General features: G+C 39.8%; 1 protein-coding gene and 1 long non-coding RNA gene across 2 annotated transcripts; one reads left to right on the top strand and one right to left on the bottom strand.

Annotated features, from left to right (window-relative positions):
• Positions 1-6,265: 6,265 nt before the first annotated feature.
• On the bottom strand, positions 6,266-7,280 carry LOC108934304 (uncharacterized). Its single transcript, XR_001966119.1, has 3 exons — positions 7,196-7,280; positions 6,491-6,538; positions 6,266-6,335 (listed from the first exon to the last, which is right to left on the bottom strand). It is a non-coding gene; the product is annotated as an uncharacterized LOC108934304 (long non-coding RNA).
• A 1,896-nt stretch (positions 7,281-9,176) lies between these two features.
• rad50 (RAD50 homolog, double strand break repair protein) lies at positions 9,177-25,324 on the top strand. The gene is made up of 26 exons (XM_018752100.2): positions 9,177-9,236; positions 9,696-9,838; positions 10,135-10,218; positions 11,119-11,270; positions 12,355-12,540; positions 13,454-13,658; positions 14,298-14,426; positions 16,964-17,129; positions 17,269-17,462; positions 17,633-17,839; positions 17,922-18,104; positions 18,184-18,341; positions 18,523-18,698; positions 19,375-19,612; positions 20,175-20,364; positions 20,580-20,706; positions 20,873-21,066; positions 21,754-21,864; positions 22,414-22,506; positions 22,587-22,700; positions 22,853-22,980; positions 23,196-23,420; positions 23,558-23,643; positions 23,985-24,127; positions 24,395-24,528; positions 24,717-25,324. The coding sequence occupies exons 2-26, from the start codon at positions 9,710-9,712 to the stop codon at positions 24,901-24,903; spliced, it is 3,939 nt and encodes a 1,312-aa protein (XP_018607616.2). The 5' UTR covers positions 9,177-9,236; positions 9,696-9,709; the 3' UTR covers positions 24,904-25,324.
• The last annotated feature ends 285 nt before the right edge of the window (positions 25,325-25,609 follow it).

The following is a 25,609-nucleotide window of genomic DNA, read 5'->3' as shown; positions in this document are numbered from 1 at the left end:
TCCCTGATGGCTATAAGAGCTTTGTGATTTTAACTGTTCACTGCCTACAGAAATGCACGTGCCAAGCAGTGAGGATCTCTGTTATGCTTCAGGATCATTCATAAAAGTTTCATAAGTGTTTTTCTGATCTGAGTGTAATTCCTCAATATAATTTCAGTGGAGCAGATTGGTAGATAGGAACGGCAGTAGTTAAAATCTCTCTTGCTAGATGCCATGGGAGTAACCATAACAAGAAGGTGTTTAATTAAACTTTTAAAAGGCACGATAAAGCCGATGGGGAAAATTCCAACAGTGAAAGAAGACAAGATTCGGCAGTGATTCACTGCACATTTTCAATGGAATTTTTGAAACTCTAACTAAGTTCATCAGATGAGCAATAATGCCTACAATGACACAACTGCATCAAAGGCTGCAAAGTCAAATTTGGTTATTATTAAGAATGCCTTCAATAGATAAATGAATACACTTTTTTACATGATTTGATATAAAGCCAACCTTTAATGGACACTCTATTACCTTAATATGGGCTGATCACAACACACGACGTTATCTATGTAGTATAAAGCATTTATATCAAGCACGGACATTTAGATGTACAAAAAACAGGCTAAAACACATACACACACACACACACACACACTTTCTGAACCGCTTGTCCCATACGGGGTCGTGGGGAACCAGAGCCTAACCTGGCAACTCAGGGCATAAAGCTGGAGGGGGAGGGGACACACCCAGGATGGGATGCCAGTCCGTCGCAGGGCACCCTAGGCGGGACTCGAACCCCAGACCCACTGGAGAGCAGGACCCGGTCCAACCCACTGTGCCATCGTACCCCCCCAGGCTAAAACAGTCACAATATTTTTAATGCTGTATTTACTCGGTTGTACACTACCTATGCTCTATGTAGTATTCACTGTGCGTCCCCATGTTTTCTAAGTATATGCTGCATAAAGTTTGACATTTTACCAATGTGTACTAGGGTTGCCAAAGGAGGAAGTATAAGAATTTAGGGAAAACAATGACATGACATGAGAAATAAATAACAACACACAAGTTAGTCTCTCCACTGTTTGTAGCGCAACATTTCAGTTAAGCAATCTAGGGAAGTACCCCTCTTTGTCTCGGGTTTTTCTGGTCATGGAAATGACCGGGTTTGAGGCAACAGTGAGCTAACTTCAAAAGGAATCAGTCATCATTGTCAAAACCCAAGTTGCCCAACTCATTAATCATTACTGTCATTATTTTTTCCATACAGCGGAAAAATATTTAGCCTGACGGAAAATGTACACTGGAAGTGTGCACATCTGAACAAAAATTGCACCAGTAAACAAAATGTTTATTACAGGTTTTGTTCAGCTCAGAGTGTATGATTCCTATGGTCAATGCGCAGTGCGCAATAGAAAAGTGAGCTGATACCTCTCCCGGACAGAGCACGGAGGTCAGCGTGAGCTCAGCATTGACACTGACATCTCTGATGTCATATTACAACTCCACATCTGTAGAGCTGCCGCACCCCAAATCTCGTCAAAGCATTTCGATAACGCAGGGCTCATAGATTCCCGTCAGCTAAGCCTGTCCTCCCTGACTACTCTGCTGTTTACAAGAAATCCTCCAGTCCTCTTTGACATAACTCCTAGGACTCCTAGACAACGCCCAGACATAACATCCGAGGCAGGAATCGATACCGTTCTCTTCCTAGGGCCTTTCTCATATGGCTGTCTGTTAATGAAATATTGGCGTCCCCCATGGGATCATTAGAGCTCTGTGTCATAGAGAATTGTTCTTTCTCAGCACTCTAAATGACATTTAAGGGCAGTGTGGCAGCCTGATTCCAGTCAACACTGGTAGATGGGTTTGGGCTGTGCATCCAGGCTGTATGGCATGCACATAAGAGGCAGATTGGAGTGGATGGGCTCATGGGAAAATAATGAAGGGACACTATTGTAGGGAAACACATTCGATCACGTTTGGTATCTGTGCAGCAATTCAAAGGACTCAATAACATTCTTAGGTAGTGTGTGCACTAACCAGAGGTTTTTCCAGGACTAGGAAGCCACCGGTGCCATCGTCATGGAGTTCCTCCTGTCCTCGTGTTGAATATTTGCAGGTAACAATGGTCATCCGGCGGCAGTTGATGCTGGGAGTCAGCTGGGTTGAAAGGGAGAGGAGATACGCCTGCTCTCGAGCTGCCCCTTTCAGCATATTTGTTCCAACATGTAACTTGACATTGTATGTGTCTGAGATGCCGTCTAAAGAAAGAAACAGGATTTGTTACTCACTGCGCGTGGATACAGAGCATGTGATACAGGTCTGCAAGAAAGGGAGTCATGTAGGTGTGTGTCGATAATATGTCACGATAACCAAAAGGACATGTAGGAGTGTACGGTCCACAGAAACCACAGCAACACCTTAAATACCCAAACAGTGTAGCAAGATATACGTATTTTTTGTTTCAGATGGAAAAAATACTGTGAGCGGGGTATTTCACAAGCTAGGTGTGAGAAAGACTGTGAAAGACATCTCTCCACTACTTACCCTGATAAGACAAATGAATGATGACTAACTATTCACACTTGAGGACTCGTCAGCATGGACTTGTAACCTGCTGGTCTGAGAGACTTGGGGTGAGAGAGAAGATTGAGCAGAACTCCGACTAGCTGATGTGTCGGGAGGTACTTTCGGATGGCCGTTTTCCTGGTACTGGGTTTGTCGCGCACGAGTTAGTCTTTGACTGTGTTCTGCCATGAAGGGCCAAATATCTTGTGTTTTTAGATTTTGTTTTGTGTAAGTGAAACTCTTTTTTGTGAAAATCTATCATGTTTTGCCTCCGTCCCACTCATGTAACCACATCCAGCCCACAAGTGGCCACAGTGTCTATTTTCTTCATTTTTCCCCCTACTTCTGTCATCTGGTATTCCCCAGAATGTTGCCTCACTATTTTGCATATGCCAACACAGGCTGGTACAATAATGGTGTTACTTGTTAAAACACAAGGGTGTGTGAATCATTTTGGGTACAAGGTCATCAAATTTGACTCAACACTTTTCCATGATGGGCAGAACTGGCAAATTTATGTTTCAAGAATGGACTTGCCCTCCAAGCAATTTTTTTCCCTAATTTATTCTTTGTCTATTTCCAGCTGCATCCCCCTCCAGCCGACTCACTTGAGAGATGGGGTGTAATCCAAATTTCCGAAAGCAGACCGTCTCCTGCATATCGAAAAGTTGATAAAGCACTGACTAAAGGGGAATGTTTGCTTTGAGTTTTTTTTTCTTTTTTTTTTTTTTGTGGAATAACATCAGAGTCTTCTCCTGGGAAGTACAAAGCTTATGATGGGATGTGCAGTGCAGCACTCATCCTGGGATGTGCAGTACAGGGATCATCCTGGGACACGCAGCAGAGAGCTATTCCTGGGACACTCGGGATAGAACTCTATCTGGGACGTGAAACACAAAGCATGCTTTTTGCATCCGGTGTTTCACTGTTACTGGGCAAACAGGACACCGCTTTGCTAAACTTTGTCTGAGAGAACATGTCATAAGACACATTTGCATGACTAAAGAGGATTTGCCAGTTTATTTGTGAGTGCTTACGCTGGCAACGTTGTTTACTGCGTGGCCGTATGCCACAACATTCAAAGCAACGTATGAATTTGGTGTCATAATTATTTTTTCATTCAGCTGACGATTTTCTTCAAAGGAACTCACAATGACGGGTTTTTGTTAACTTCTTGAAATGATTGACACATTTCTACAGCTGAGTAAGTTTTTGTTTAAGCTGGAGCTTAAACCTCGTTCAAGGGTACTGCAGCAAGGACAGGATACAAACCTGGGTCCTTTGCAAGGAGATGTATCCAGGCGCTACACTACTTGTTGGAACCAGGTTCCTTTAGACAAACCTGAAAGAAGATCTATAGAACATCGGTAGTAATGGAAATTTCCAAATAACACATTTTTGAAAAGTGGTGCTTTAAAAATGCATCTTTATTATCATTTCCAGGTGTCCATCTTTTAAATTTCATAGGCTTAATAAAAATAAGCCATTTTTTTCCCACACAAAAGGAATTGACTTTTTTAGCAGCTCAGCCACCTGCTAGTCAGTGACAGCAAATGATCACATTAATGTTGCTGGTCACAGGATATTATATCATCATATCCTGACCCCATCATAACAAGAAAACACAGAATGTCATTTTGGTCAGCACTGCCCTCCAGTGTTCTTGCAAACACACGACAACGTGACATGGGATAACTGGTCCAGAAGGCAACAAGTCAACGACAATAAACAGTATTCTCACACCCTTTTTAACCCGCTTTAAATTTAAAGGGAAAAAAAAAAAAAAACATTCCGGCACACTCTGAATGTGTTCTAAACATTTTTTCAAAAATGACTAAGAACATAAATAAATAAATATTTCAATAAATACATCCATCAGTAAGCATATAAATAGATAAATAAAATATAGAAAAATACATAAACAGATAAACAAATACAGATAAATAAAATATAACCGTTTACTGAGAAGTGCTGCGAACACCAGCTGTTGGACTCAGTTTCCCACAATGCAATACACAGAGTATGCCGGGTCACATGACCCAACAGACGAATTGAAACAGGCACCTGAGGACTTGTAAAACAAGTGAAATAAAATTTGAAATAAAAATGTCGGACAGAACAAGGAAAACAGCTATTCTCCCTTCAATTCACAACAGCTATTTGTTTCTGTTTGTGTTTTCTACTTTTTCTTTGTACAAATTGTTCTTTGTGACATTAACTAGTGGGAATTAATTAAATCTGAAGAAAAATCTTCAAACAAAACACCTTTCATTTACACATTGGGCAAATCTGATGTATGATTCTAACATATTTTTCTTTTTTTGAAGAGATCTAGTTTTCCTCTTTGCATCACGAGCTCGATTGTGCACTGGGCAAGCATCTTTCTCCTTAGAAAGAAAAAGGAAATATATATGATGGCACAATACTTTTACATTTCACTAAACATAGTGAACAAACCAACATACAAATAGTAACAATGGTTTGTGAAAGCACCTACAACAGAGAAAACATTAAGTTCAGGGAAAATCTGAATATTAGCACAGCCCTTCATAATAGCAGGGGGGAAAAAACGAATGAAGAAATTGGTAGGCGTGTAAAGTTTAAGGGCAATTGTCAAACGATTTGTATTTAAGCATCTGAAAGCTGATTATTAAGTTTCAATAAAGGAAAACAATTTTTTCTGGTTCCTATCTTATGGTACAATAGTACAATAGTACCTCTTCATCACTCTCCCTTGGACACATCTGTTAGGTTCTATGGTTTCAAAAGGTCAGCAAGACCCAACCACAGGCCATTATCATCATTGTCGTTACGTTGGTAGCACAGTGCTTAGCGCTGCTGCCTTTCGGACCCAAAGGTCACAGGTTTGAATTCCCTCTCCTGCTCCAGTACCCTTGATAAAGGTACTTACTCTAAACTGCTCCAGTAAAATTACCCTAAAATAATTGTACCTAGCTTAACATTGTAAGCTGCTTTAGAGAAAAGTGTCAGCAAAATAGATAAATTTACATTAATATTGTAAGTCACTCTTTTGCAAAGGAACTTCACAATAATTCACCCATTTATACAACTGGGTTATTTTTACTGGAGCAATTTAGAGTAAGTAACTCAAAGGCCGTACAGCAGTACGCAGGATTCAAACTGGCAAACTTTAGATCCAAAGGCAGCAGCGCTGACCACTACGCTACCTCATGCCCCCTATTACTGTTTTAAATTCTACTGTTGCTGCTGAATTTGTTGTTTTTAAATTGTCATCTGGCAAATAATAATTACACATTACTCAACTGAATAACTAACCTTATAAATCTAAATGGAACAATTTGCAAGGTTTAATAAACCTGAACGGTGACTACAAATATCAAGACAATTTTGAAATTGGACGAGTTACAAAATGCAGTCCGCCTATTGTGTGTATAAAGGTATGTTTTCATAGGGCTGCCTATGAAAAGCTTCAAATAAACAAATTTGAGATGCATCCAAAATACGTGTGGAGTCGTGTATTATGATCCTCAAGCAGAAGCACAGGAGAACTATCAGCACAAATGTGTCACATTCTTCTTGTCAGCTGTCTAAATATTTTTGACATATTTGTTCAACTATAGATATAAATGTCAAACACTTACCCTGGGATATAATTTCTTCAGGGAATGGCTGTTTGCCTGCAGCATCATCTTTACATCTGAGACGGTTGAGAGTGATGTGCAATTAGGGGAATTTGTAGCCCGTAGATTTTTCACCATCTTTTCTAGTACTTCAGCAAACGTTGCGGTACAGCTGCACTGTGATAGAAATAAATACAATTTCAAAAATGACACTTTGACACAATTTCGTATCAGTTCCTAACAATCTGGACCTACGCAAATAATACTGAAGCTACTGTCGGAAAACTATTGGTGAAAATGATAAGAAATTCTGGTGAAAAAGCAGAACTTACGCAATTCTCTCTCATAGATACATCAAGTACTTCAGGACATCCCCCAGGCTGAAAGGAAAAAGAGAAAGAAAATCCATATATAGCTATTATTCCATTGCCTACACACACCTATTTACTATATATATATATATATATATATATATATATATATATATGTGTGTGTGTACATTTTATATACTGTATATATAAACACAGTATATAAAATGTAAATATCTATAATTATATAATACTATAATTATATTTCGGGGGGCGCGGTGGTGCAGTGGGCTGGGCCGGGTCCTGCTCTCTGGTGGGTCTGGGGTTCAGGTCTCGCTTGGGGTGCCTTGCGACGGAGTGACGTCCCGTCCTGGCTGTGTCCCCTCCCCCTCCAGCCTTACTCCCTGTGTTGCCGGGTTAGGCTCTGATTCCCCGTGACCCCGTATGGGACAAGCGGTTCAGATGATGATGATGATGATGATGTGTGTATAATTATATTTCTTAAGTGATATATAAGTTTTTGTTTGAATGTGTTGTTTCTGAGATCCAAAACATATTTACATACATCCAAACAGGACGATTTTCTCTCATCTATCAAATAATTTATAAAGCGTATAAGTACTATCTTCAACATTTTACATTTAATTGGCTGCAAACAGGACACTTCATTTGAATCGCTTGTCTACGCTATCTTGTCACAAATTATATGAAGATAAAACTATTACTTACATAATTAAAGCACGATGCTTGATCTTGGAGTTTCCGAAGGTTGTGTACAATTTGTTGCATCACTTTGCTTTTCATTTCATCCTCGGCTCCCCTGCCCAAAAGAAACAAGGTACAGAGAATCACAAAGTATTTCATCGTGTCTGAGTCTGAAGAGATAGCTTGTAATGATAGTAATAACCGCCTGCATCTTATTTAAGCTGCTTGAAAAGGAAGTCTGGGCGGAGCTGTCAGAAAAAAATTGCAATGAGGTCAAGGGAATCCCGAGAAACGTCAAGAGCAAAGTGGAATTAGTTTTAGGTATTACACAGCACAAATTGTGAAAATAACATTATTATAGGTTGTCACAAATAGTTTTTCAAAGCAACATGCCATGACCATATTTTCATTTTGAAAGTTTCATAGGAAGTTTTGCAGTGGATGTATTTCTTCAGTTAGTTTGAGAAATCTTTCAATGTGCTCCCTTTAAATGAACATGTTATCATCACAAACACACGCTGAGACACACAGAAAGAGCAAAAGAGAGAGAAAGTGAGAAAGAGCAGAACAAATGTGAAATATGAAATCACATTCAGACAATCCAAGATGGACATTCATTTAGGTATTTGAATGAATTCATTTCTATATTAATCTCAAATTAAACGTATATCAATATTTGATTTAACAGTTATTATTATAAGTTAATAGTGTAATATGTTTTAATGCTGTGTTAATATAAAATGTTTATTGAGTCTGTGTTTATTTTAGGCCCTTTGAAACCACAATACTGTTTTCACAGGTTCTGAGAACTAAAATATATTATCTTGAGTTCAGTTTAAAATGATGACAAAAATGCTTTCAACCTGAAAATGATACTAGGTAGTTACTGCACGTATTTATAAATATTGCAGTGTTACTAATTGAATTCAGAAATAAATCTATTTATATCCCACATCCCACATGAAACTTTTTAACCAAAGGATGTGACATATTCATCTACACACAGACTGAAACTGGTATTTCTTTTCTTCTTTTGCATTTGGGAAATGCTCAACAAACAGTTGCAAAACATTCAGAATGAAATTTTATTAGTTTACTTACACGCTAAATGATTTAATGGGGTGATGCAAGGTCATGATGTTGCAATTCTACCATGAGCAATGTTGCTCTATCTGAGCGCTGTTCTTACTTTTGGTGTCTGCTAAATATATATATTTGCCCTCTTATAACCTCTCTACTTTCCTATTAAAAGTGGTCATAGTGAACATGCTCTTCCATTTAATGGCACTTACTGTGTTATGCATTGTGCGATACTTTTTTTTTTTAATCCAGTAAGAAATCCTCCATAACTGCATACTGATGATATAAATATTGTGTTTAATCAAACAATGCTAAGTACAGTGTTTCTGTAAAGCAACTACAAAAACTACAAGCTGTATAATTACTTCAGAATATGAACCAATTGAACTAAATTGAACATTTATGCTGTAAATACACTTTTTTCATATTAAAGTGAAAAAAAAGTGTTGTTACAATGTGTACTATGAATAATATTTGTCTTCAAGGAGTGTTTATTGTGAAACTCCCCCAACAGATTTTGCAATGTACACATGATACATTTAGCTGATGATTTTCACCAAAGTGACTTACAATGTTAAGGTATTTTCAATTATTTACCCATTAATAGAGCTGGGTAATTTTACGGGAGCAATTTTATGGTAAGTACCTTGCTCAAGGGTACCACGCAGCCGGACGTGGGACTCGAACCTGCGACCTTTGGGTCCAGCTCTGACCACTACACTACCAGCTGTCCACTTCCTTGCACGTTCATCAATCTCCAAACCACAAAAGGGCAAGCAAGCTGCGAAAGGGACACTGGCTCGCACTTAAAATTTCTTCGCAAAGAGTAGTAAGTGCAAAATGTCACGATTTTGAATGGAAACATAAACCGGAAGCAGAACCATCCGCGTTAGCGTTGCGGGAAACGGAAGTGACTCAAGTCGGACAAGTTTCCAAGCGCGCCAACAGACGTGTGTTTCGCTGCTGTCAAACTAAAGAAAATTTGGTCTGTAATTATCATTTTTCTGTACTTTTCCCCACACATCTTTTGCTTTACAGAAACTGGTGATTTTGCGCTAGCGCTGCTACTTAGAAGTTGCACTTTAAACGTTATAAAATTGTTGTATTTAAACTTATGGGGTAAATGAACCATTTTCTGTGGTGCAGCTAGCTTCGTGCTGCACTGCTGCTCAACAACTGATTAATAATAACAACAACAACAACAACAACAACAGTAATACTTTCTGTCAGCCTTTACTGCGTTGTCAATTAACTATAATAGTCATTAAACAGTTCACAAATGAAACGATAAGTTCTATAATTAGTAAGCAGTGTGTTCCTAGTTTGTGTTTACTTTGTTTATATAAGCAGTCTTTTTTATTATAATAATCAATTATTAATTATGTATTTATATATATACTGTATAATATTTATTTTAATCAATTATATTCCTTCAAATTCTTAGTAAAAAAAATCAAGATGTCCAAAATTGAGAAGATGAGCATCCTTGGTGTGAGGAGTTTTGGAGTGGAGGATAAAGACAAACAAGTGATATCATTCTTCAGTCCATTGACAGTGTTAGTTGGGCCCAATGGGGCCGGTAAAACGGTAGGAATGAACTTTGTTTTTGGTTCTCGAAAGTTTTGAATGTCATGAGTGCAAAAAAAAAAAAAAAAAAATCACCTGTGACATTTGTGGATTAGTCACTTTGAGGAAGAAGGAGGGGAATAGCCAGACTACCAGAGAAAATTAACAGCTCAGCCCTTTTTGTTATATATCATTCATTGGGACATTTTTGGGCAGTTTGTAAACCACTAAGTCTCCTCTGTTTCCTTCTATTTTTTTTTAAATGTTCAGTGCAAATATGTAATTTTTATACAGTTTTTTCTGTCTTTGAATCACAGACCATCATTGAATGTTTAAAATATGTTACATCAGGCGACTTTCCACCAGGGAGTAAAGGCAACACTTTTGTTCATGATCCAAAGGTAAGGAACCAAGGGAAAAGTAAGGTGTGCAATGACTAACTTGAAAATGTAGATCAGTATAGTAAAACAGAGTAAGTCTGCTATCTCCTGCAGAAGCCATTTTTTGGGAGATGCCCTAACCGAACGAGTTTTACAAATTATGTTATATGGACCCAAAGGATGCAGGTTCGAATCCCACCTCCAGCTGTAACACCTGTGAGCAAAATACTTACTTTAAACTGCTCCAATAAAATTACCCAGCTATAGAAATTGGTAGAGGGCTGTGGTAACGCAGCAGGTTAAGCCGGTGCCGACTGTGTGGTGGGCCTTGGCTTTGAGCCCTGCTTGGGGTGCCTTGCAACAGATTGGCATCCCGCTCTGGGTGTGTCCCCTCCTCCATTGGCCCTGCACTACCGGGCAAGGCTCCGGCTTGCCACAACCCCGCTCGGGACAAACGGTTGTTGGTGATGGATGGGATGTATAAGTTGTTAAGCTACTTATAATTCCAATTATTTAAGTGGCTGGTGAAAAATTTCACATAAATAAATGTAAATAAAAATGAAAAAGTTCAGCTGAAAAACATATAATTGGTGGTAATTCCTGACATCTCGTTGGTTTCTGTAATCTTTTTTCTTAAATTTTGGAGTTAACCAGAGTCATTGTTAATTATTGATAAACCATTGTCTTTAATATAGTAAGACCACAGTTAATATAGTAACACAGTATGTGCCACCACACCATGGTGTCAGTTTGAAATGTTTGGCAAATATGGCTGATATTAACACATTGCCATAACTCGGTTATCATATCACCAAGTTGAAGCATTGGCTTAGAAAGGATATTTTCTTTCATATTGTTTAAAAAGAGCTGTGAAGGACATCCATAACAGTATATTAATTAAATTATGTAAATAATACTCAGGATGCTCATGAGACAGATGTTCGGGCCCAGATCCGCCTGCAGTTCCGAGATGTCAATGGAGACGTGGTGGCTGTGCAAAGATCGATGCAGTGCACCCAGAAGGGCAAAAAGATTGAGTTCAAAACCTTGGAGGGGGTCATAACCCGGGTCAAGTAAGTTCTCTGTTCCTACACGATGGTAAATGTGACCTCTCAACAAAATGTAACATATATAGTGCAGTGCTTTGAACTGTCACCTTGCAATCCAGGGAGCCATGTTTGAATATCCACTCATACTATAGTATCCTTGAGGAATTTACTTACTCTGAATTAAACCAATAAAATTTAAGCCACTCTGTAAATGGGTAGCAATATAAGTCACTTTGAACAAAGGTGTCAACTCAATAATAGTCAATAATGGTAATGATAATATTAAATTATTACTTTGTGTTCAAAGTAATGCTTTGTTTTACTCTATTTTGCAGCATACATATGGAAGACACTAGGCTGAATTCTTCTAAAATGTAGTTGACGTTGCATTGGTGCATGTAAAAAAAAGAAAAAGGTGAATTTTGTGTTCACTCCCTGTAGCACTCATTAACTAGACATGGTATGTAATATGTTACATGTTACAAGGGACAGCTGGTAGCGTAGTGGTTAGAGCTGCTGCCTTTGGACCCAAAGGTCACAGGTTTGAATCTCACCATTGTACCCATGATTAAAGTCCTTATACTCAAATTGTATAAATTGATAAGTAATTGTGAAAAATAGCACAGCAATGTAAGTTGCATTGAAGAAAAGTGTTGCTAGATAAATGAATGTAAATGTACATATACAGAAAATGCATCTGTGATGTTATTACTTAATTTGCGCCAGGAATGTGTTAATTTGTTAAAAGAAATATTACGAAATAATATTACATTTATAATTCTTTGCACCTAGCACTGCTCTTCGGGGATGTTGGCTATAGTTAATGCATTCAGAGTAAACCACTTAATACGTTTAAACCATCTCTGTAATGACTTCCATTAGTATTGTTTTCTGAGAGATGTGGCTGTCAGAGCTGTGGCCAGTCTGAGACCTGCAACCCTGAACCTGTGCAGTGCAGTACTTCCTGCTGAAATATGTCACTGTGTGCAGATATTTGATTCCTATCTATGGCCTGTGATTCACAACGATATTTTGTTTTGAGGAAGTTGATATTCTCCCCAGTGGGTCATTATTTGTGACCTCTACTACTTTTATCCCCCACCCCCAGGCATGGGGAGAAAGTGAGCCTGAGTTCAAAATGTGCGGAGATCGACAGAGAGATGATCACAGCGCTGGGAGTTTCCAAGGCCGTCCTCAACCACGTTATTTTCTGCCATCAAGAGGAATCCAACTGGCCCTTGAGCGAAGGGAAAGCCCTAAAACAAAAGTTTGATGAGATCTTTTCTGCAACAAGGTAAACTGACAAGCTGTAGTCTAATGAAAGCAACTAAGGGTTAAGGGATGTTTAATGCACTATTATCACTGTTTTTTGGTAATTGTTTCTGGAGGTTGGTCTTCAAGGTTTTTAAACTTCCCTTATTTTTTATAAGAAACGTGAAGTGCCAGACAGTAGCTCACATCCAGTCCCTTTTTTAAACTTACGTTATCATACATGCTGTAAAAGACTATGGTTGTACCATTACATTTAATGTTGTTATAAGAAGTAAAATTCTTTTATTCTAAGTTTCATTAAATTCTGTTTAGGGTCCTTAGGACCAGATTAAATGACGCAGCACATTTCTTTATTAAATATGTTCAGTGTATGCTATATATAACATTATTAGTCTCAGATTTTGAAAAAAAATTCTAATATCTGTAAGTATACTTTGTAAAACTAATTTTTATCAAAAGAATTTCATAAAAATGAAAAAGCTGGCTGAAAATACAAATTCTGGGTTAATGTTGATTGTTGACCAAATGATCTCTTAAATATGTACTTTTCATGTTATTGTTGATCACCAACTCTCAGAAATACCAAGAATGAGCTATGAACACTGTGGAGGTGAGATTTAACGGTGTCTCGCTCCCCTGTTCTGTTTCTATTTTACTGGTAGCAGCTGGATGCAGAAATGGAGGCTGCTTTTGCTCCGCAGCAGATAGAAAAAATAAGAAACAGGGAACAATTGGTGCAGAAAATGTTTTTAAAAGTAAATGAACACAAACTAGAAAATATTTGCAATCTTTCTGTACCACATGGCATAAGGTTCATACAGTGAACTAGTTATAAACAGTTTTTGACTTTTTGAATGCAGTATGTCAATCCCCCTAACCCCATGTCAGATTTAATTCTACTGTACTGTCTAAGAATGAATGGATGTGACTCCCAGGTACATCAAGGTGCTGGAAACTCTGCGGCAGCTGCGGTTGAAGCAGTCCAACTGTGTGAAATCCTGCCAGATGGAGCTGAAGTACCTGAAACAGAATAAGGAGAAGGCCCAGGAGATACGAGACCTGCTCACCAGCAAGGAATCACAGCTGGCTTCTTCCAAGGAAAGTGTCCAGCGCATTGAGGGCCAGATAGAGCCACTGGAGGCAAGTGTGGGCATAACTGCAGTAACTCAGCTAGTGTTGCATTATGAGTTGCACAATTTCATAAATCATTGAATCTAAGCCTTCTCGAAAATATGTCACAGCCAGGGTAAAGAGTGTGAGGGTGTAACCTGACTTGCTGTTTCATGGCCCAAAAAGGGCCTTAATGATGTACTCTTCATGTGTTTACTTAGCCTGAATTGTGGAATGTTTATATCTTTATAAATTGGTCAATTCATTTGGGTGGAAGAATGAGCTACTTGGCTAAGGAGAATAAGAAGTGGTTGGGTTTTGTATGGAAAAAAAAAAAAGAATTTTGAAATATTTAAATTTGGATTGGATCCTTGCTTCCAACGGAATGAGGCACTATCCCTGCATTGCCCCGAGTAAAAAAAAAAAAAAAAAAAAAACCTTGCGGTGTCCATGACTAAATAGGCAAATTAGAACACAAACAGCTCATGTAATTATTCACAAAACATTTTAATTCACCTTGGACAAAGGTTTCAGCTAAATATGTAATAACATAAGAGTTGTGTTTTATTGTAATGGTACTCATTAATTATGCTAATTATTGTATTGGGCATGTGAATTTTCTGCTGTTTTCTGTCTTTAACATGGTTTTAAATAATTTTTTTTCTTAAGAATCGACTGATGGACATTGACAGTAGTCTCAGCAAAGTGATGAAGCTGGACAATGATATAAAGGCATTAGAGAGCAGAAAGAAACAGATGGAGGAGGACAATCGGGAATTGGAAGAGAAAATGGAGCAGGTAATTGTAAGACAAAGCATAAGTGGTGGCTTTGAAATGTTTTTTTACCTATGACCAGGTAGCAGCCTAGCTACAATAGGAAATGCATCGTGGATGGCGGAGTACCTTGTGTTTAACTTAACAGTGGACACAAAAAAGCTAAGGTTAGGCATCCTCAGCATGGGGAAAGCTGGTAATTGACAACCCGAGGGATCTGATAGACGAGAATATCAGAAGGCTCAAGGGTGAGCCTCTTGTCACTACTTAACACGAGAGAGAGAGAGAGAGAGAGAGAAGTTCGGAGGCAACATCACTACACTTACAGACCAAATTAGCTTATGTGGGGAGGAAGTGGTCAGCTTTGCCACTTAGCCATTTGGTAGACTTCTAATAGCAACATGCTAATTTGATGTGCAGTTTGAGGGTTATGAGAGTAAATTTTTAATAGGTTGGAAAAGCAGGCTGGTTTGACGTCTTTGTCACATTGAATATTTGACGTGGCATTTCAGTCAGAGATATGATGTAGTGATATGGTCTGTCTGTAAGTAAGGTGTGAACTGGGGATTTTCTCGTCTTCCACGGCACCCATCTAAATCCCGTAGATACTTTTTCCTCTCAGAACAAGCATCCCCCATGTGACTTTTCCTAGAAAACCAGCAAAATTCACACCTGCTATGAACAGATCGAGGGCATGACAGCTGGAAAAATTAGAACCTTTTACTCACAACTCTTACAGTTCTGAATGAAATATTCTGCTTGTATTTTATTTTATTTTTTTTGCGTAAGGGAATTTTTTGCTGGGTATTTTATAATAATCTTAAATTACTGAAGAAAAAAAAAGGAAGGTACGTGAAAAGGTATTTTTCTGTTTTAACTACGTCTAGCACAGCGGGGTTCTGTTTCCTACACGCAAATTAGCCTGCCTTCTGAGGCAGAAATGTGCTGTTTCCTTTTTCCTTCGAGTGGCAGTTCTCTTCTGCAGTCACAATCTGACAAAAAATGGTGTTAAATGATGGTGCTGGATAAAATTTAACAGCAAGTGTTTCTGTGCTGTGAAGAGAATTATACTTTGTCATAACTTCATGATTATTATTTCACTGCGTGTAATTGGAGCAGAATCCACCCTCAATACGAGTGTCTTAAAGCCTCATTTTTCCACATTTTGTAAAACTCATATAGGAAAGCTTTAGGTACACTTAAATTCCCCATAATATTCCATTATCGTTCCATTATCCGTGGGATTCACAAATTATGAAGAAGGCAGTCACCTCGAAGACACCACACTTTTGAGAGTGTGTGCAAATCCTTCAAAGGTAAATATTGCACATAAAAGTGTAGGACATTCCATAAGATGAATAACTATAAGTAACACAAATATTTTATTTGCGATCTTAGCATGTTTAAAAAAGCGACCATGTTTTGTACGTTTAAATAAATGCATTTCACACATCTATTCCACACATCTGGTACTTTAATTCATTGGTTTTTACAATACAGGGTCTTTCTAAATGACCAGTCTTGAAGAAATGTAAAGCTAAAATTGTACTGACAGCTTATAGCTTGTAGTATTTTAGTGTCTCTAACTTGAAGTAAAATTTTCTTTAGTCATGTTAATGTATCCATTACAGATTTTGCTGAATATTTCAGTTTTTATGTCGTTCATTAGGTTGAAATGTTTTCCTTAGTTACTGATCGGAAGTAGGATAAGGGTATTTGACATTTGAAGCAGCATCTTTGCTCATTAGTGTAAACAAAAAATGTTTGGTTTTGTGATATTAAAATGAATCCAAATTTGATGCTGCATATGTAGGTTTTATTTGTGCTTTCTCCGTTTCTCTGTGTCCCTTTGGTACAGTTGGAGAATAGCAACTGAGGGGCTCCTGAGAAACATGCAAGTCTGAACTCAGTGTAATACAGGCAGAAATGCATTTGTATAAACCGGGGGACATATTGTAGTAACTGGTGACATTTATTGTGTGATCACTGTATATGTTAAAAGTAGCTAGTGGTCATTCCATATATTTAAATTACTTGACTTGAGAGATTTTTACATAATCTAAAACAGAAAAGGTGTGCTCACAGGTGTGTGCTGTCTTGTCTTTGGACATTAGCAGTACTAATATGAGCATCTGCAGCAATATCTTTTGTATCATGTTAACATCTTTTTTAATTTCAGTTTTTATCTTGGTATTGCTGAGATGCAGGTAAAGTGAAAAGCCTCTAAGTTAAGAGTGGTAAGATAAAATCAACTGGTTACACAGAGAAGAAACTTGTGGTGGTAATTTAAACAGGATGTAGATTAACTTCAACATAAATCTTTCCTGCTCTGCTGCCTTTTCACAGTCATATTTAGCCAACCATATCAGAGTAGATATCGAAATGTTCTGTCATTTTTTTTTTTTTTAAGATAAGTGCATCCATGATGAAAACATTACGTTGTATGTTGTGCTTAATATTAATACATGCAGTCCCTCTTTAGATAACTTTATGCTTATTTTTGGCATATTGTAGTGCTATACATTGAATGGTTTGTGCACTGTTGATTTCGTCCCTTTCAGGTTTTTCAGGGTTCAGATGAGAAATTGCAGGAAATGTACCAAAACCATCAGAGAACTGTACGGGAGAAAGAGCGGCGCCTAGCAGAGTGTCAGCGTGACATAGAACGTGCCAACCGAGAGTGCCAAAGGCTGAATCGCCTCAAATCTGAGCTGCTGGTGGAACAGGGTGTGTCCATTAATCACCTCACACATTTTATGCATCTTTTGGTAACACGGTCAACTTTTAGTCATGGCATTAAAATGCTGAAGTAGTGTTTTTTTATTTTATTTTTTTTTGCTTGATCTTAATTTATCTAACACCATAGGTCGTCTCCAGCTGCAAGCAGACCGCCATGCCCAGAATATGAAAAACCGTGACTCGCAAGTGAAGGCACTGGCTATGTCTCTTGAGATGGATGGTTATGAGAGGACACCATTCAGTGAGAGGCAACTGCAAAGTTTCCACCGGCAGGTGAAAGAGAGGCAGGACAAGGAGACGGAGGCACTCAGCCAGGTCTTGGTGAGGATGACTTTCTGGCATTAGACAATATACGAGCCAGTGTGTGGTAGATAAGTCAGTTTAAAAATTTTCTCCAGAATTTTCACCGAAACGTAACACTTGATATCAACGAACACCTATAAATGTCATGTATAATGGGAATATTTTGACGCACAACATTTTACTCCCAGAAAGATTTGCAAGAGAAGGAAACAATGAAACAACAAAGCATTGACGAAATTCGAGACAAGAAGACGGGACTGGAGCGGACTATTGAGTTGAAAATGGATCTGCAGACCAAGAAGCAACAGGAGCTGAAGAATGTGAAGGAGGAATTGCAGAAGCTAGAAGGATCTTCCTCACGCCTGCAGGAGCTTGAGTTGGAGCTGGTCAAAGCGGTGAGAAGGTTCTCCAGCTTTCCTTTTCATCCTTAACTTCTTTTTCATTCAGAGTAACAAGATCTGTCTCTGTGTGCCAAAGGAGCGAGAGCTGGAGAATGCTCTTCAGGCCTCTAATGTAGAGGAGCTGAAGGGAGAAGTCCAAGAACTCCAGAGAGAGAAGGCTGAGCTGGACAAAGTGCAGCGCAAGCTGGACCAGGAAATGGAGACACTCAACGCTCACACGATGACTCGGACACAGATGGAAATGCTGAAGAAGGACAAGGTAGATAAAACTGGTGGGCCTGTCTGTTAAAGTGTAAGTACTTTGGTGAATTGTGAAATTTAAAATTTTACTTCACTAGGCAGAAAAAGATGAACAAGTGAGGAAAATCAAGTCCAGGCACAACGAGGACCTTGTCTCTTTGCTTGGCTACTTTCCCAACAAAAGACAGCTGGAGGACTGGATCCATACTAAAAATAAAGAGATCCAATCCACCAGGGAAAAGCTTTTCAAACTTAAGTGAGTACTGCTGATGTCTCAGGAAAGTGTACAAATGAATGATTGGCAAAACTTAATGTTCTTTTACAATTTCTTTTTCTCTGCAAGGCTTTGCAGCTGAATTGCATGCTTGTCTTCTTTTTCAACTTTCTGTTTTACTTACTTCTGAGAATTACTGTCTATTGTAATGTGTGTTTTACAGCAAGGATCTGGCCTCCAGTGAGCAGAACAAGACCCATTGCAGCATGCTGATCAGACAGAAGGAGCAACAGGTAGCCAACTATGAGGAGCAGCTTTTCAATGTGTGTGGCAGCCAGGACTTTCAGAGTGACCTCACCAAGCTGCAGGACGACCTGGAGAAATGCTCAAAGCAGAGAGGTAACATCCAAACTGGCAGAGACAGGTTGGCATGGGCAAAGGAAAATAAGACATTACATAACCCATGTTTGTAGCCCAGAAGCTGCTAGTCACAATGATGTCACCAAATAATGAGCCCTAAAGCAAAAGGTTAAGTTCTAAAAAGTTGAGAAGGCAATAGGAGGAAACCAGAGCACTCAGAGGAAAATCAGAGCAATCCTACTTGAATAAGCAAAAGTGCAAAGACTGAACTAGGAACCGTGAGGTACCTGTTACACCATCCTGCTGCCCAAAGAAAGAAAATAAAGAGTGAAAAAAATAACAGTAGCATAAATGATAGGTGATATGAAACACCATAAATGTGTTATGCATAAACTTGCAATTAAAGGGATCCACAGCAGTTCTGATATTTTCTCTGTGATAAAAAAGTACGACAGGAATGCTGCATGTCTGGTGGAAAAATTGATGAAACTTTTGTGGCTCAGGAACACATTTTTCTCATTTAAATTAAAGGTAATTAAGAGTTTTTATTTTATGACAATTCACATAATGTGGATTTTCAGGAATGAATTTTCCTCATGTGAAGGGAAATCTGCACTTTCAATCTGAGCAATTAACATAAAAATGAGTTGCTTAAACTTGAATCGAACCTCAGTTTAAAGTAGCTTATGTCTTTTGACACCTTCCCTGCATTCAGCTATGCTAGCGGGTGCCACGGCTGTATACACTCAGTTCATCAGCCAGCTGACAGAGGAAGGTGAGCCCTGCTGCCCCGTGTGTCAGCGCACCTTCCCGTCAGAATCTGAGCTCCAGGATGTCATCAACGACATGCAGTCCAAGCTCCGGCTAGTTCCTGATAAGCTCAAGAACACAGAGCTGGAGCTGAAGAGGAAGGAGAGGAAGCGCGATGAGATGATGGCACTTAAACCCATACGGTGAGACGACACTTGGGTCAGGATTTCACTGCTCACCTGCTTTCAGGGTCGCGGTTTCTTTATAAACGACACATGCCCTTTTTATACAAATACACAGTTTACAAGAACTTTTTTTTGCTGTGTGCTCAATTGCGGTTTCTGCCTTTGTGTTGATTTCCAATCTGCCTACACTTGCAGTGAAATTAAGGGGGGGGGAATTGCATTTTAGTGCATTACCCTTCTTTCCCACTGTGTTTTATGGAACTTGGTTTTCAGCCTTGACCTTAGCTAAGTTAATACAGCGTTAACTTGTGAAGTCATGCTGTGTTGAGGTCTGTAGTGATTTCATGTTGTGTGACAGTTCTAAATCCCCTGAGTAATGTTTTGCTATTAATAAACATAAATGACTATTTAGTACTTAACAGTTCTCTATACTGCACTGTCATGGTGTCATGTTTTAATAGGTACTGCCATAATTTCTCCTATAGCTCCTATGGCTTCACCTGATGCACTCTGACTTTTCACAACAGGTTAGCATGGGAGTAGCTGTGTAACATGTCCTGATGTGTTTTATTTGTTAAAGGCAATCTTTATCTGAGTTTCAAGAGCGTGAATTACCGGAACTGCGGAACAAGCTGCAGGGCATCAACCGTGAGATTGAGCGGCTGAAGAATGATGTGGAGGAGCAGGAGACCCTGTTGTCCACGCTGATATCTGAGGAGGAGACAGCCAAAGCCTGTCTGCAGGACATATCCCTGATGGACAGGTACCAGGTCAGTCCACTTTTTAAAACTGATGGTAATCCAAACAGTGTTGAAACAGTATTAACATTAAATTACTATTAAACTGCAGAAATATATACATGTAGCGTAAGTCTGTATGTATGTGTGTAAATATGTTTGTATATATGTATATGGAGGCTGATGGTGTCACTTTAGTTATACCAAGGGGAAGGACCGCTTATCATATTTGTTCTTTTAATGTCCAGTTGGACCTGAAGGAGGTGGAGCGTAAGATTGCCCAGCATGCTGCGAAACTGCAGGGAGTGGACCTGAGCCGCACAGTCCAGCAGGTCAGGCAGGAGAAGCAAGAGACCCAGCACCGCATAGACACAAGTACGTCCATAAAACCTTCTCCTTGTTTCTGTGCCAAACACTTCACTGTGAAGTGATATTTTCAGTATCCTGCATACTTTTGGCCGACACTGTATGCAACAGTTTGCCGACTCTTTTCGTTGGTGGCAAAGTTCTTTGAAACTGTTCCTCTCTTTATCACGTGAAGCATCCAGCAAAATAGAGCTGAAGCGGAAGCTGATTCAAGACCAGCAGGACCAGATCCAAGCTCTGAAAAGTAACGTGAATGAGACAAGGGCGGAGAAGCTGCTCATCTCCAGCAATATGCAGCAGCAGCAGCAGTTGGAGAGCCAGTGTGTGGAGTTCTCCACAGAGATCCAGTCCCTGTACAGAGACATCAGGGTAACACTGTAGACTTTAGAGAGACTTTTCACTCAGCTCTCCTAATAGCGTTTGTATTCTGTTTGTAGCATAAATTTATTAAAATGTAATTTCTTACCTTTAGAACTTTTAAGACTGCAGAAAGTCCATAGAGGGGGGGCGTGGTGGCGCAGCGGGTTTGACCGGGTCCTGCTCTCCAGTGGGTCTGGGGTTCGAGTCCCGCTTGGGGTGCCTTGTGACGGACTGTCGTCCCGTCCTGGGTATGTCCCCTCCTCCTCCAGCCTTGCGCCCTGTGTTGCCGGGTTAGGCTCCGACTCGCCACGACCCTGCTTAGGACAAGCACTTTCAGACAGTGTGTGTCCTTTTTTTTTTGTGACGCAGTGGATAGCAGCAGTGCCTCACCACTCCTGAGGTATGGGTTTGGATAGTCTGTATGGCACCTCAGTGTTTTCCCTTTGTTTGTGTGGACTTTCTCTGAGTACTCCAGTTTCCTTCCATAGTCCAAACATGTGAACTGATGACTCTAAATTGCCTTCAAATTGTATTAGGAACAATGCGGGGTCATCGTGCGATGGTCTTGGGGTTTATCCATTGTGCACCCTGTCTAGCCTAAGCACCTTGTGCTTCCAAGATGAGATCGGAACCACCCTGGTGAATGAGTAATGTTGTAAAGTTGATATGAATGTCACTGTTTGTGTTTCCTTTCAGGAAGCTAAAGAGCAGGTGTACCCTCTGTCTGCCATGCTGGAAAAGCTGCAGCAGGAGAAACAGGAGCTCATAGATCGCAGGAAGCAGAAGCAGGAGGAGGGGCAAGAGAAAGTATGTTAATACGAGTCAAAAGGGTAACCTGAGATGGCAGAATTCATTTGAATTATCATGCACTTAAGATGTAAAATTTTCTAGTGGAACAAAGTTATACAGTTTTTTCAGTCACGTATTTGTACAGGGAGCTTCTAGTGGGGATCACAGCAATAAAATGCATTTCCCTGCCAAATGTGTAATCAAGAATAATCAACCGAAGTTTCATAACTATCAAAAACAGAATTCAGGTTGTGGTTTAGGAAGAATATAGAGGGGGACAAAACAAGCTTTTTGTTGAACACCTTGGAATAGTTGAAAGAACACTGTTCCAGGAAGCTTGTACCTTATCACATTCCCAAAATAAATGTATCAGATACCTGGATCAACCAGATTAATTCTCCAAAATGAAATCGGTTAGGAGGTCCATGCAGTGAGATCCAAAAGCCAGAGTGGAGCCAGAACTTAAGCAGCCGTCTTTCTTCTTCAGGCCATCTAAGGTCCTTTTTGGAACATTTTCTTGACATGTGAAGAGACCAACTTTTAGTTTGCTGTTGTTTCCTCTCCCAGATAAATGCTGTCAAGGACAGGCTGAGAAACATCACCCTCTTTGAGAAAGAGATTGAGAAGTACATCACAGAGGGCAAGGACGAGTACAAGGAGGTAAAACCTGTCATTTACCTACTTTGTGCTGTGTACAGCATCTCTGGGGTGATTGCTGAGACGAACTCATTGCGTTCCAGCAAAAAGAGGCTGAACTGCAAGAGACCAGCACCCAGCTGCATGAGGCAGAGAAGCAGCGTGAGAAGATCCATAAAGACATGGGGGACATCAGGCAGGACATTGACACGCAGAAGGTAAGAATTCAATGTGTCCTTTGTTTTCAGAATAGATTTTTAATGTTTCATGATTGAGAAATCTCTGCTAGTAATAAAACAGCAATAGAAAATTAGTCAGGCAACAGTGTGTTCACCTGAGGAACCAGGTTATATGCGGTGTACTGCGGTAGGTCCAAGAGCGCTGGCTTCAGGACAACCTGACACTGAGAAAGCGTATGGAGGAGCTGCAGGAGGTGTCCGAGAAGCGCAAGGCCTTAATGAAGGAGATGGGGGATATGCAGGTTCTGCAGCTCCGAAAGTGAGTGTGGTGTGATCATGAACATGGAAATCCTTAATACGAAATGCTTTTTCTGTATTCTGCAAACTCCTGAACGGTACATTGATATGCAGTAATATATCTTGTACAATATGTCATAACTATGTGATAGGGGAATTTGTACAGTTTCCTCATTCATGCATAAAGGGTGTGGTAATATTTTGAATATTTTACGAATATTTTCCTCCTCAATGCAGTGAGCGCAGGGAGGTCGAACGGAAGGTAGAGGACCTCAAGAAGAATCGCAGCGTAGCTTTGGGAAGGCAGAAGGGCTTCGAGGAGGAGATCATGCGCTTCCGTAAGGAACTGCGGGAGGAGCAGTACTGCCAGGCCGAGGAGCGCTTCAGAGACAAGATGATCGTCATGCGCACTACAGAGCTGGCCAACAAGGACCTGGACATCTATTATAAGGCTCTTGACCAGTAAGGTTTTTCATTGGATTTTTTGAGGGAAAGTTTCTGTGTTTACATGCCATTAAAACGGAGGTCTTGGGGGTGTTGCTCTTCTTTGCATTTTGCCAGTATTCAGATTATACAGAATTATTTTCATTTTTCCACAGAACCATAATGAAGTTTCATAGCATGAAGATGGAGGAGATTAATAAAATCATCCGAGATCTGTGGCGTAGCACATATCGTGGACAAGGTGTGCAGCCTGCTTAATGATAAAATGCTTTATAGTAAGAATAAATGAAACAAAGTAAATCACAGCACGCCGTTGTAACACACAAATAGGTACAGCATCGGTCAAATGTGTAACAAGTTTCTAACAAAAGTACTAAAACTTGTGACTGGCCTTAGACTGTACCACACTTGTAACTGTACGAAAAAAGTTGCGTTAACATTTTCGTAAAAGTTTGAATTATGCAAATGTACTAAAGTAAGAAAATTGTACTAAAAATGTGCTGTTTTCTCGTTCATGATGTTATGGCAGCCTGCTGCGATTATGAGTATAAGCCTTTCCATTTCTCCCTTCCACCTTATCAGACATCGAATACGTGGAGATCCGCTCTGACGTGGATGAGAACGCCTCAGCGGGCGTGAAGAGGAGAACCTATAACTACCGCGTCGTGATGGTGAAAGGTGACACAGCACTGGACATGAGGGGACGCTGCAGTGCTGGACAAAAGGTAATTGGAAGATATAGCGTTTAGACGCCTGCAATGTTTCCTAATCAATCAGCTCGCAAATAAAGGGTAGAGTACACTTACCCCGATTTCCAGTCATAATACGTTCCTGAAAATTGACCAAATATCAAAAAACCAGATAATGAAATTGCTTATTCTATTAATACGGGGAATATTTCAGACTGGATATGTGGAAAAACCAGATATTGGGAGATCTAATGAGTTTATCTTGATTCTGAGCTGTTTCTGATTTTTAATTTTTGCCCCCAGGTTCTAGCATCGCTCATCATCCGCCTCGCCTTGGCTGAGGCGTTCTGTCTGAACTGCGGCATCCTGGCTCTGGATGAGCCCACCACCAATCTGGACCGAGAAAACATTGAGTCCCTGGCCCATGCCCTAGTGGAGTAAGTACTCTTTACAAGTTGTAAAAAATAACAAATGTTGGAAATAAATATGCAATTGAGTTGTTACCAGCATACACCATGTCTGCTTGTACACTTCTGCAGCCCTAACTAACAAGTGTAGTATTTGCCAGTGGTTTAAAATAATTTCCACTTCCTTTGTGTACTGAAATTCCGTCTCCCCCCCACAGGATTATCAAAAGCCGCTCCCGACAACGCAACTTCCAGCTACTCATCATAACCCACGATGAAGACTTTGTGGAGCTCCTTGGTCGCTCTAACTATGTGGAGCACTTCTACAGGATCAGGAAGAACATCGATCAGTGCTCAGAGATTTCAAAGTGCAGCGTGTCCTCTTTGACTTCCCATCTGAACTAACTTCGCAGACTTACCCTTCAGCCGTGTTGCTTCCTTCAAACCTTACAACCTCACTTTGTTGCCAAGCTGAGCTGGAACCACAAGTTGTTGCCGGAAGTAATTGAGGCAGTCTGTCATGTTTGTGTATGCAGTTGTGGGTGTTTTCACAGGGTTGGGTTAATATTTTGTTTGAAATAAGCACTACAGTAATTATTTTCACTGTGTTAATGGTTTGATTCTTACAGGAAAGGGGAAAACTTGCCAGGTTTTGTGTATTTTTGCTGAATACGTGTCACTAATTTGTCTTCAATAATGTACATATTGCATTGCTTTTGGTACAGAAGGTGTATAAGTGACAACTGTAAGGATATGGGTCAAGAAAACTGGTTTATCATGCAAGCGAACCAATGTAGCTTTAAAATATTAAATGTTCACAGTATTCCTATTCTGTAGCAAAGGGTTTTGTTTGGAGTTTTTTGGTACAGTACTTGGCAACTCTACTGAAAGAGGACAGCTTGAAGACAAGTACACATTTAAGGGGAGCTGTCCAGTGCTGAATCCAGATGAGTTGGACAGCACTAAAGCAAGGGGTAGGGCACCTGGCCTATTTGAACCTGTGCCATAGTTTGATGGAGACATGGGCTAAAAATTTTTTTTTTCCCCCCCAAGACTAACTCCACTGTGCAGAACAGATGGTGTTTGTGTACATAAGTATGTCACGCTAACA

This window comes from Scleropages formosus, chromosome 4, assembly GCF_900964775.1.
Source record: "Scleropages formosus chromosome 4, fSclFor1.1, whole genome shotgun sequence".
NCBI classification, from domain to species: Eukaryota; Metazoa; Chordata; class Actinopteri; order Osteoglossiformes; family Osteoglossidae; genus Scleropages; species Scleropages formosus.
The sequence above is the reverse complement of the archived record's forward strand: the minus strand, read 5'-3'. Positions and strand labels throughout refer to the sequence as shown.

Bases quoted from the DNA above. Each gene is read 5' to 3' on its own strand.
- rad50 (XM_018752100.2), top strand. From the start codon at position 9,710: ATGTCCAAAATTGAGAAGATGAGCATCCTTGGTGTGAGGAGTTTTGGA. The intron at 11,271-12,354 runs GTAAGTTCTCTG...CCCCACCCCCAG, and splicing joins GGGGTCATAACCCGGGTCAA to GCATGGGGAGAAAGTGAGCC. The intron at 23,644-23,984 runs GTGTGCAGCCTG...CCACCTTATCAG, and splicing joins TAGCACATATCGTGGACAAG to ACATCGAATACGTGGAGATC.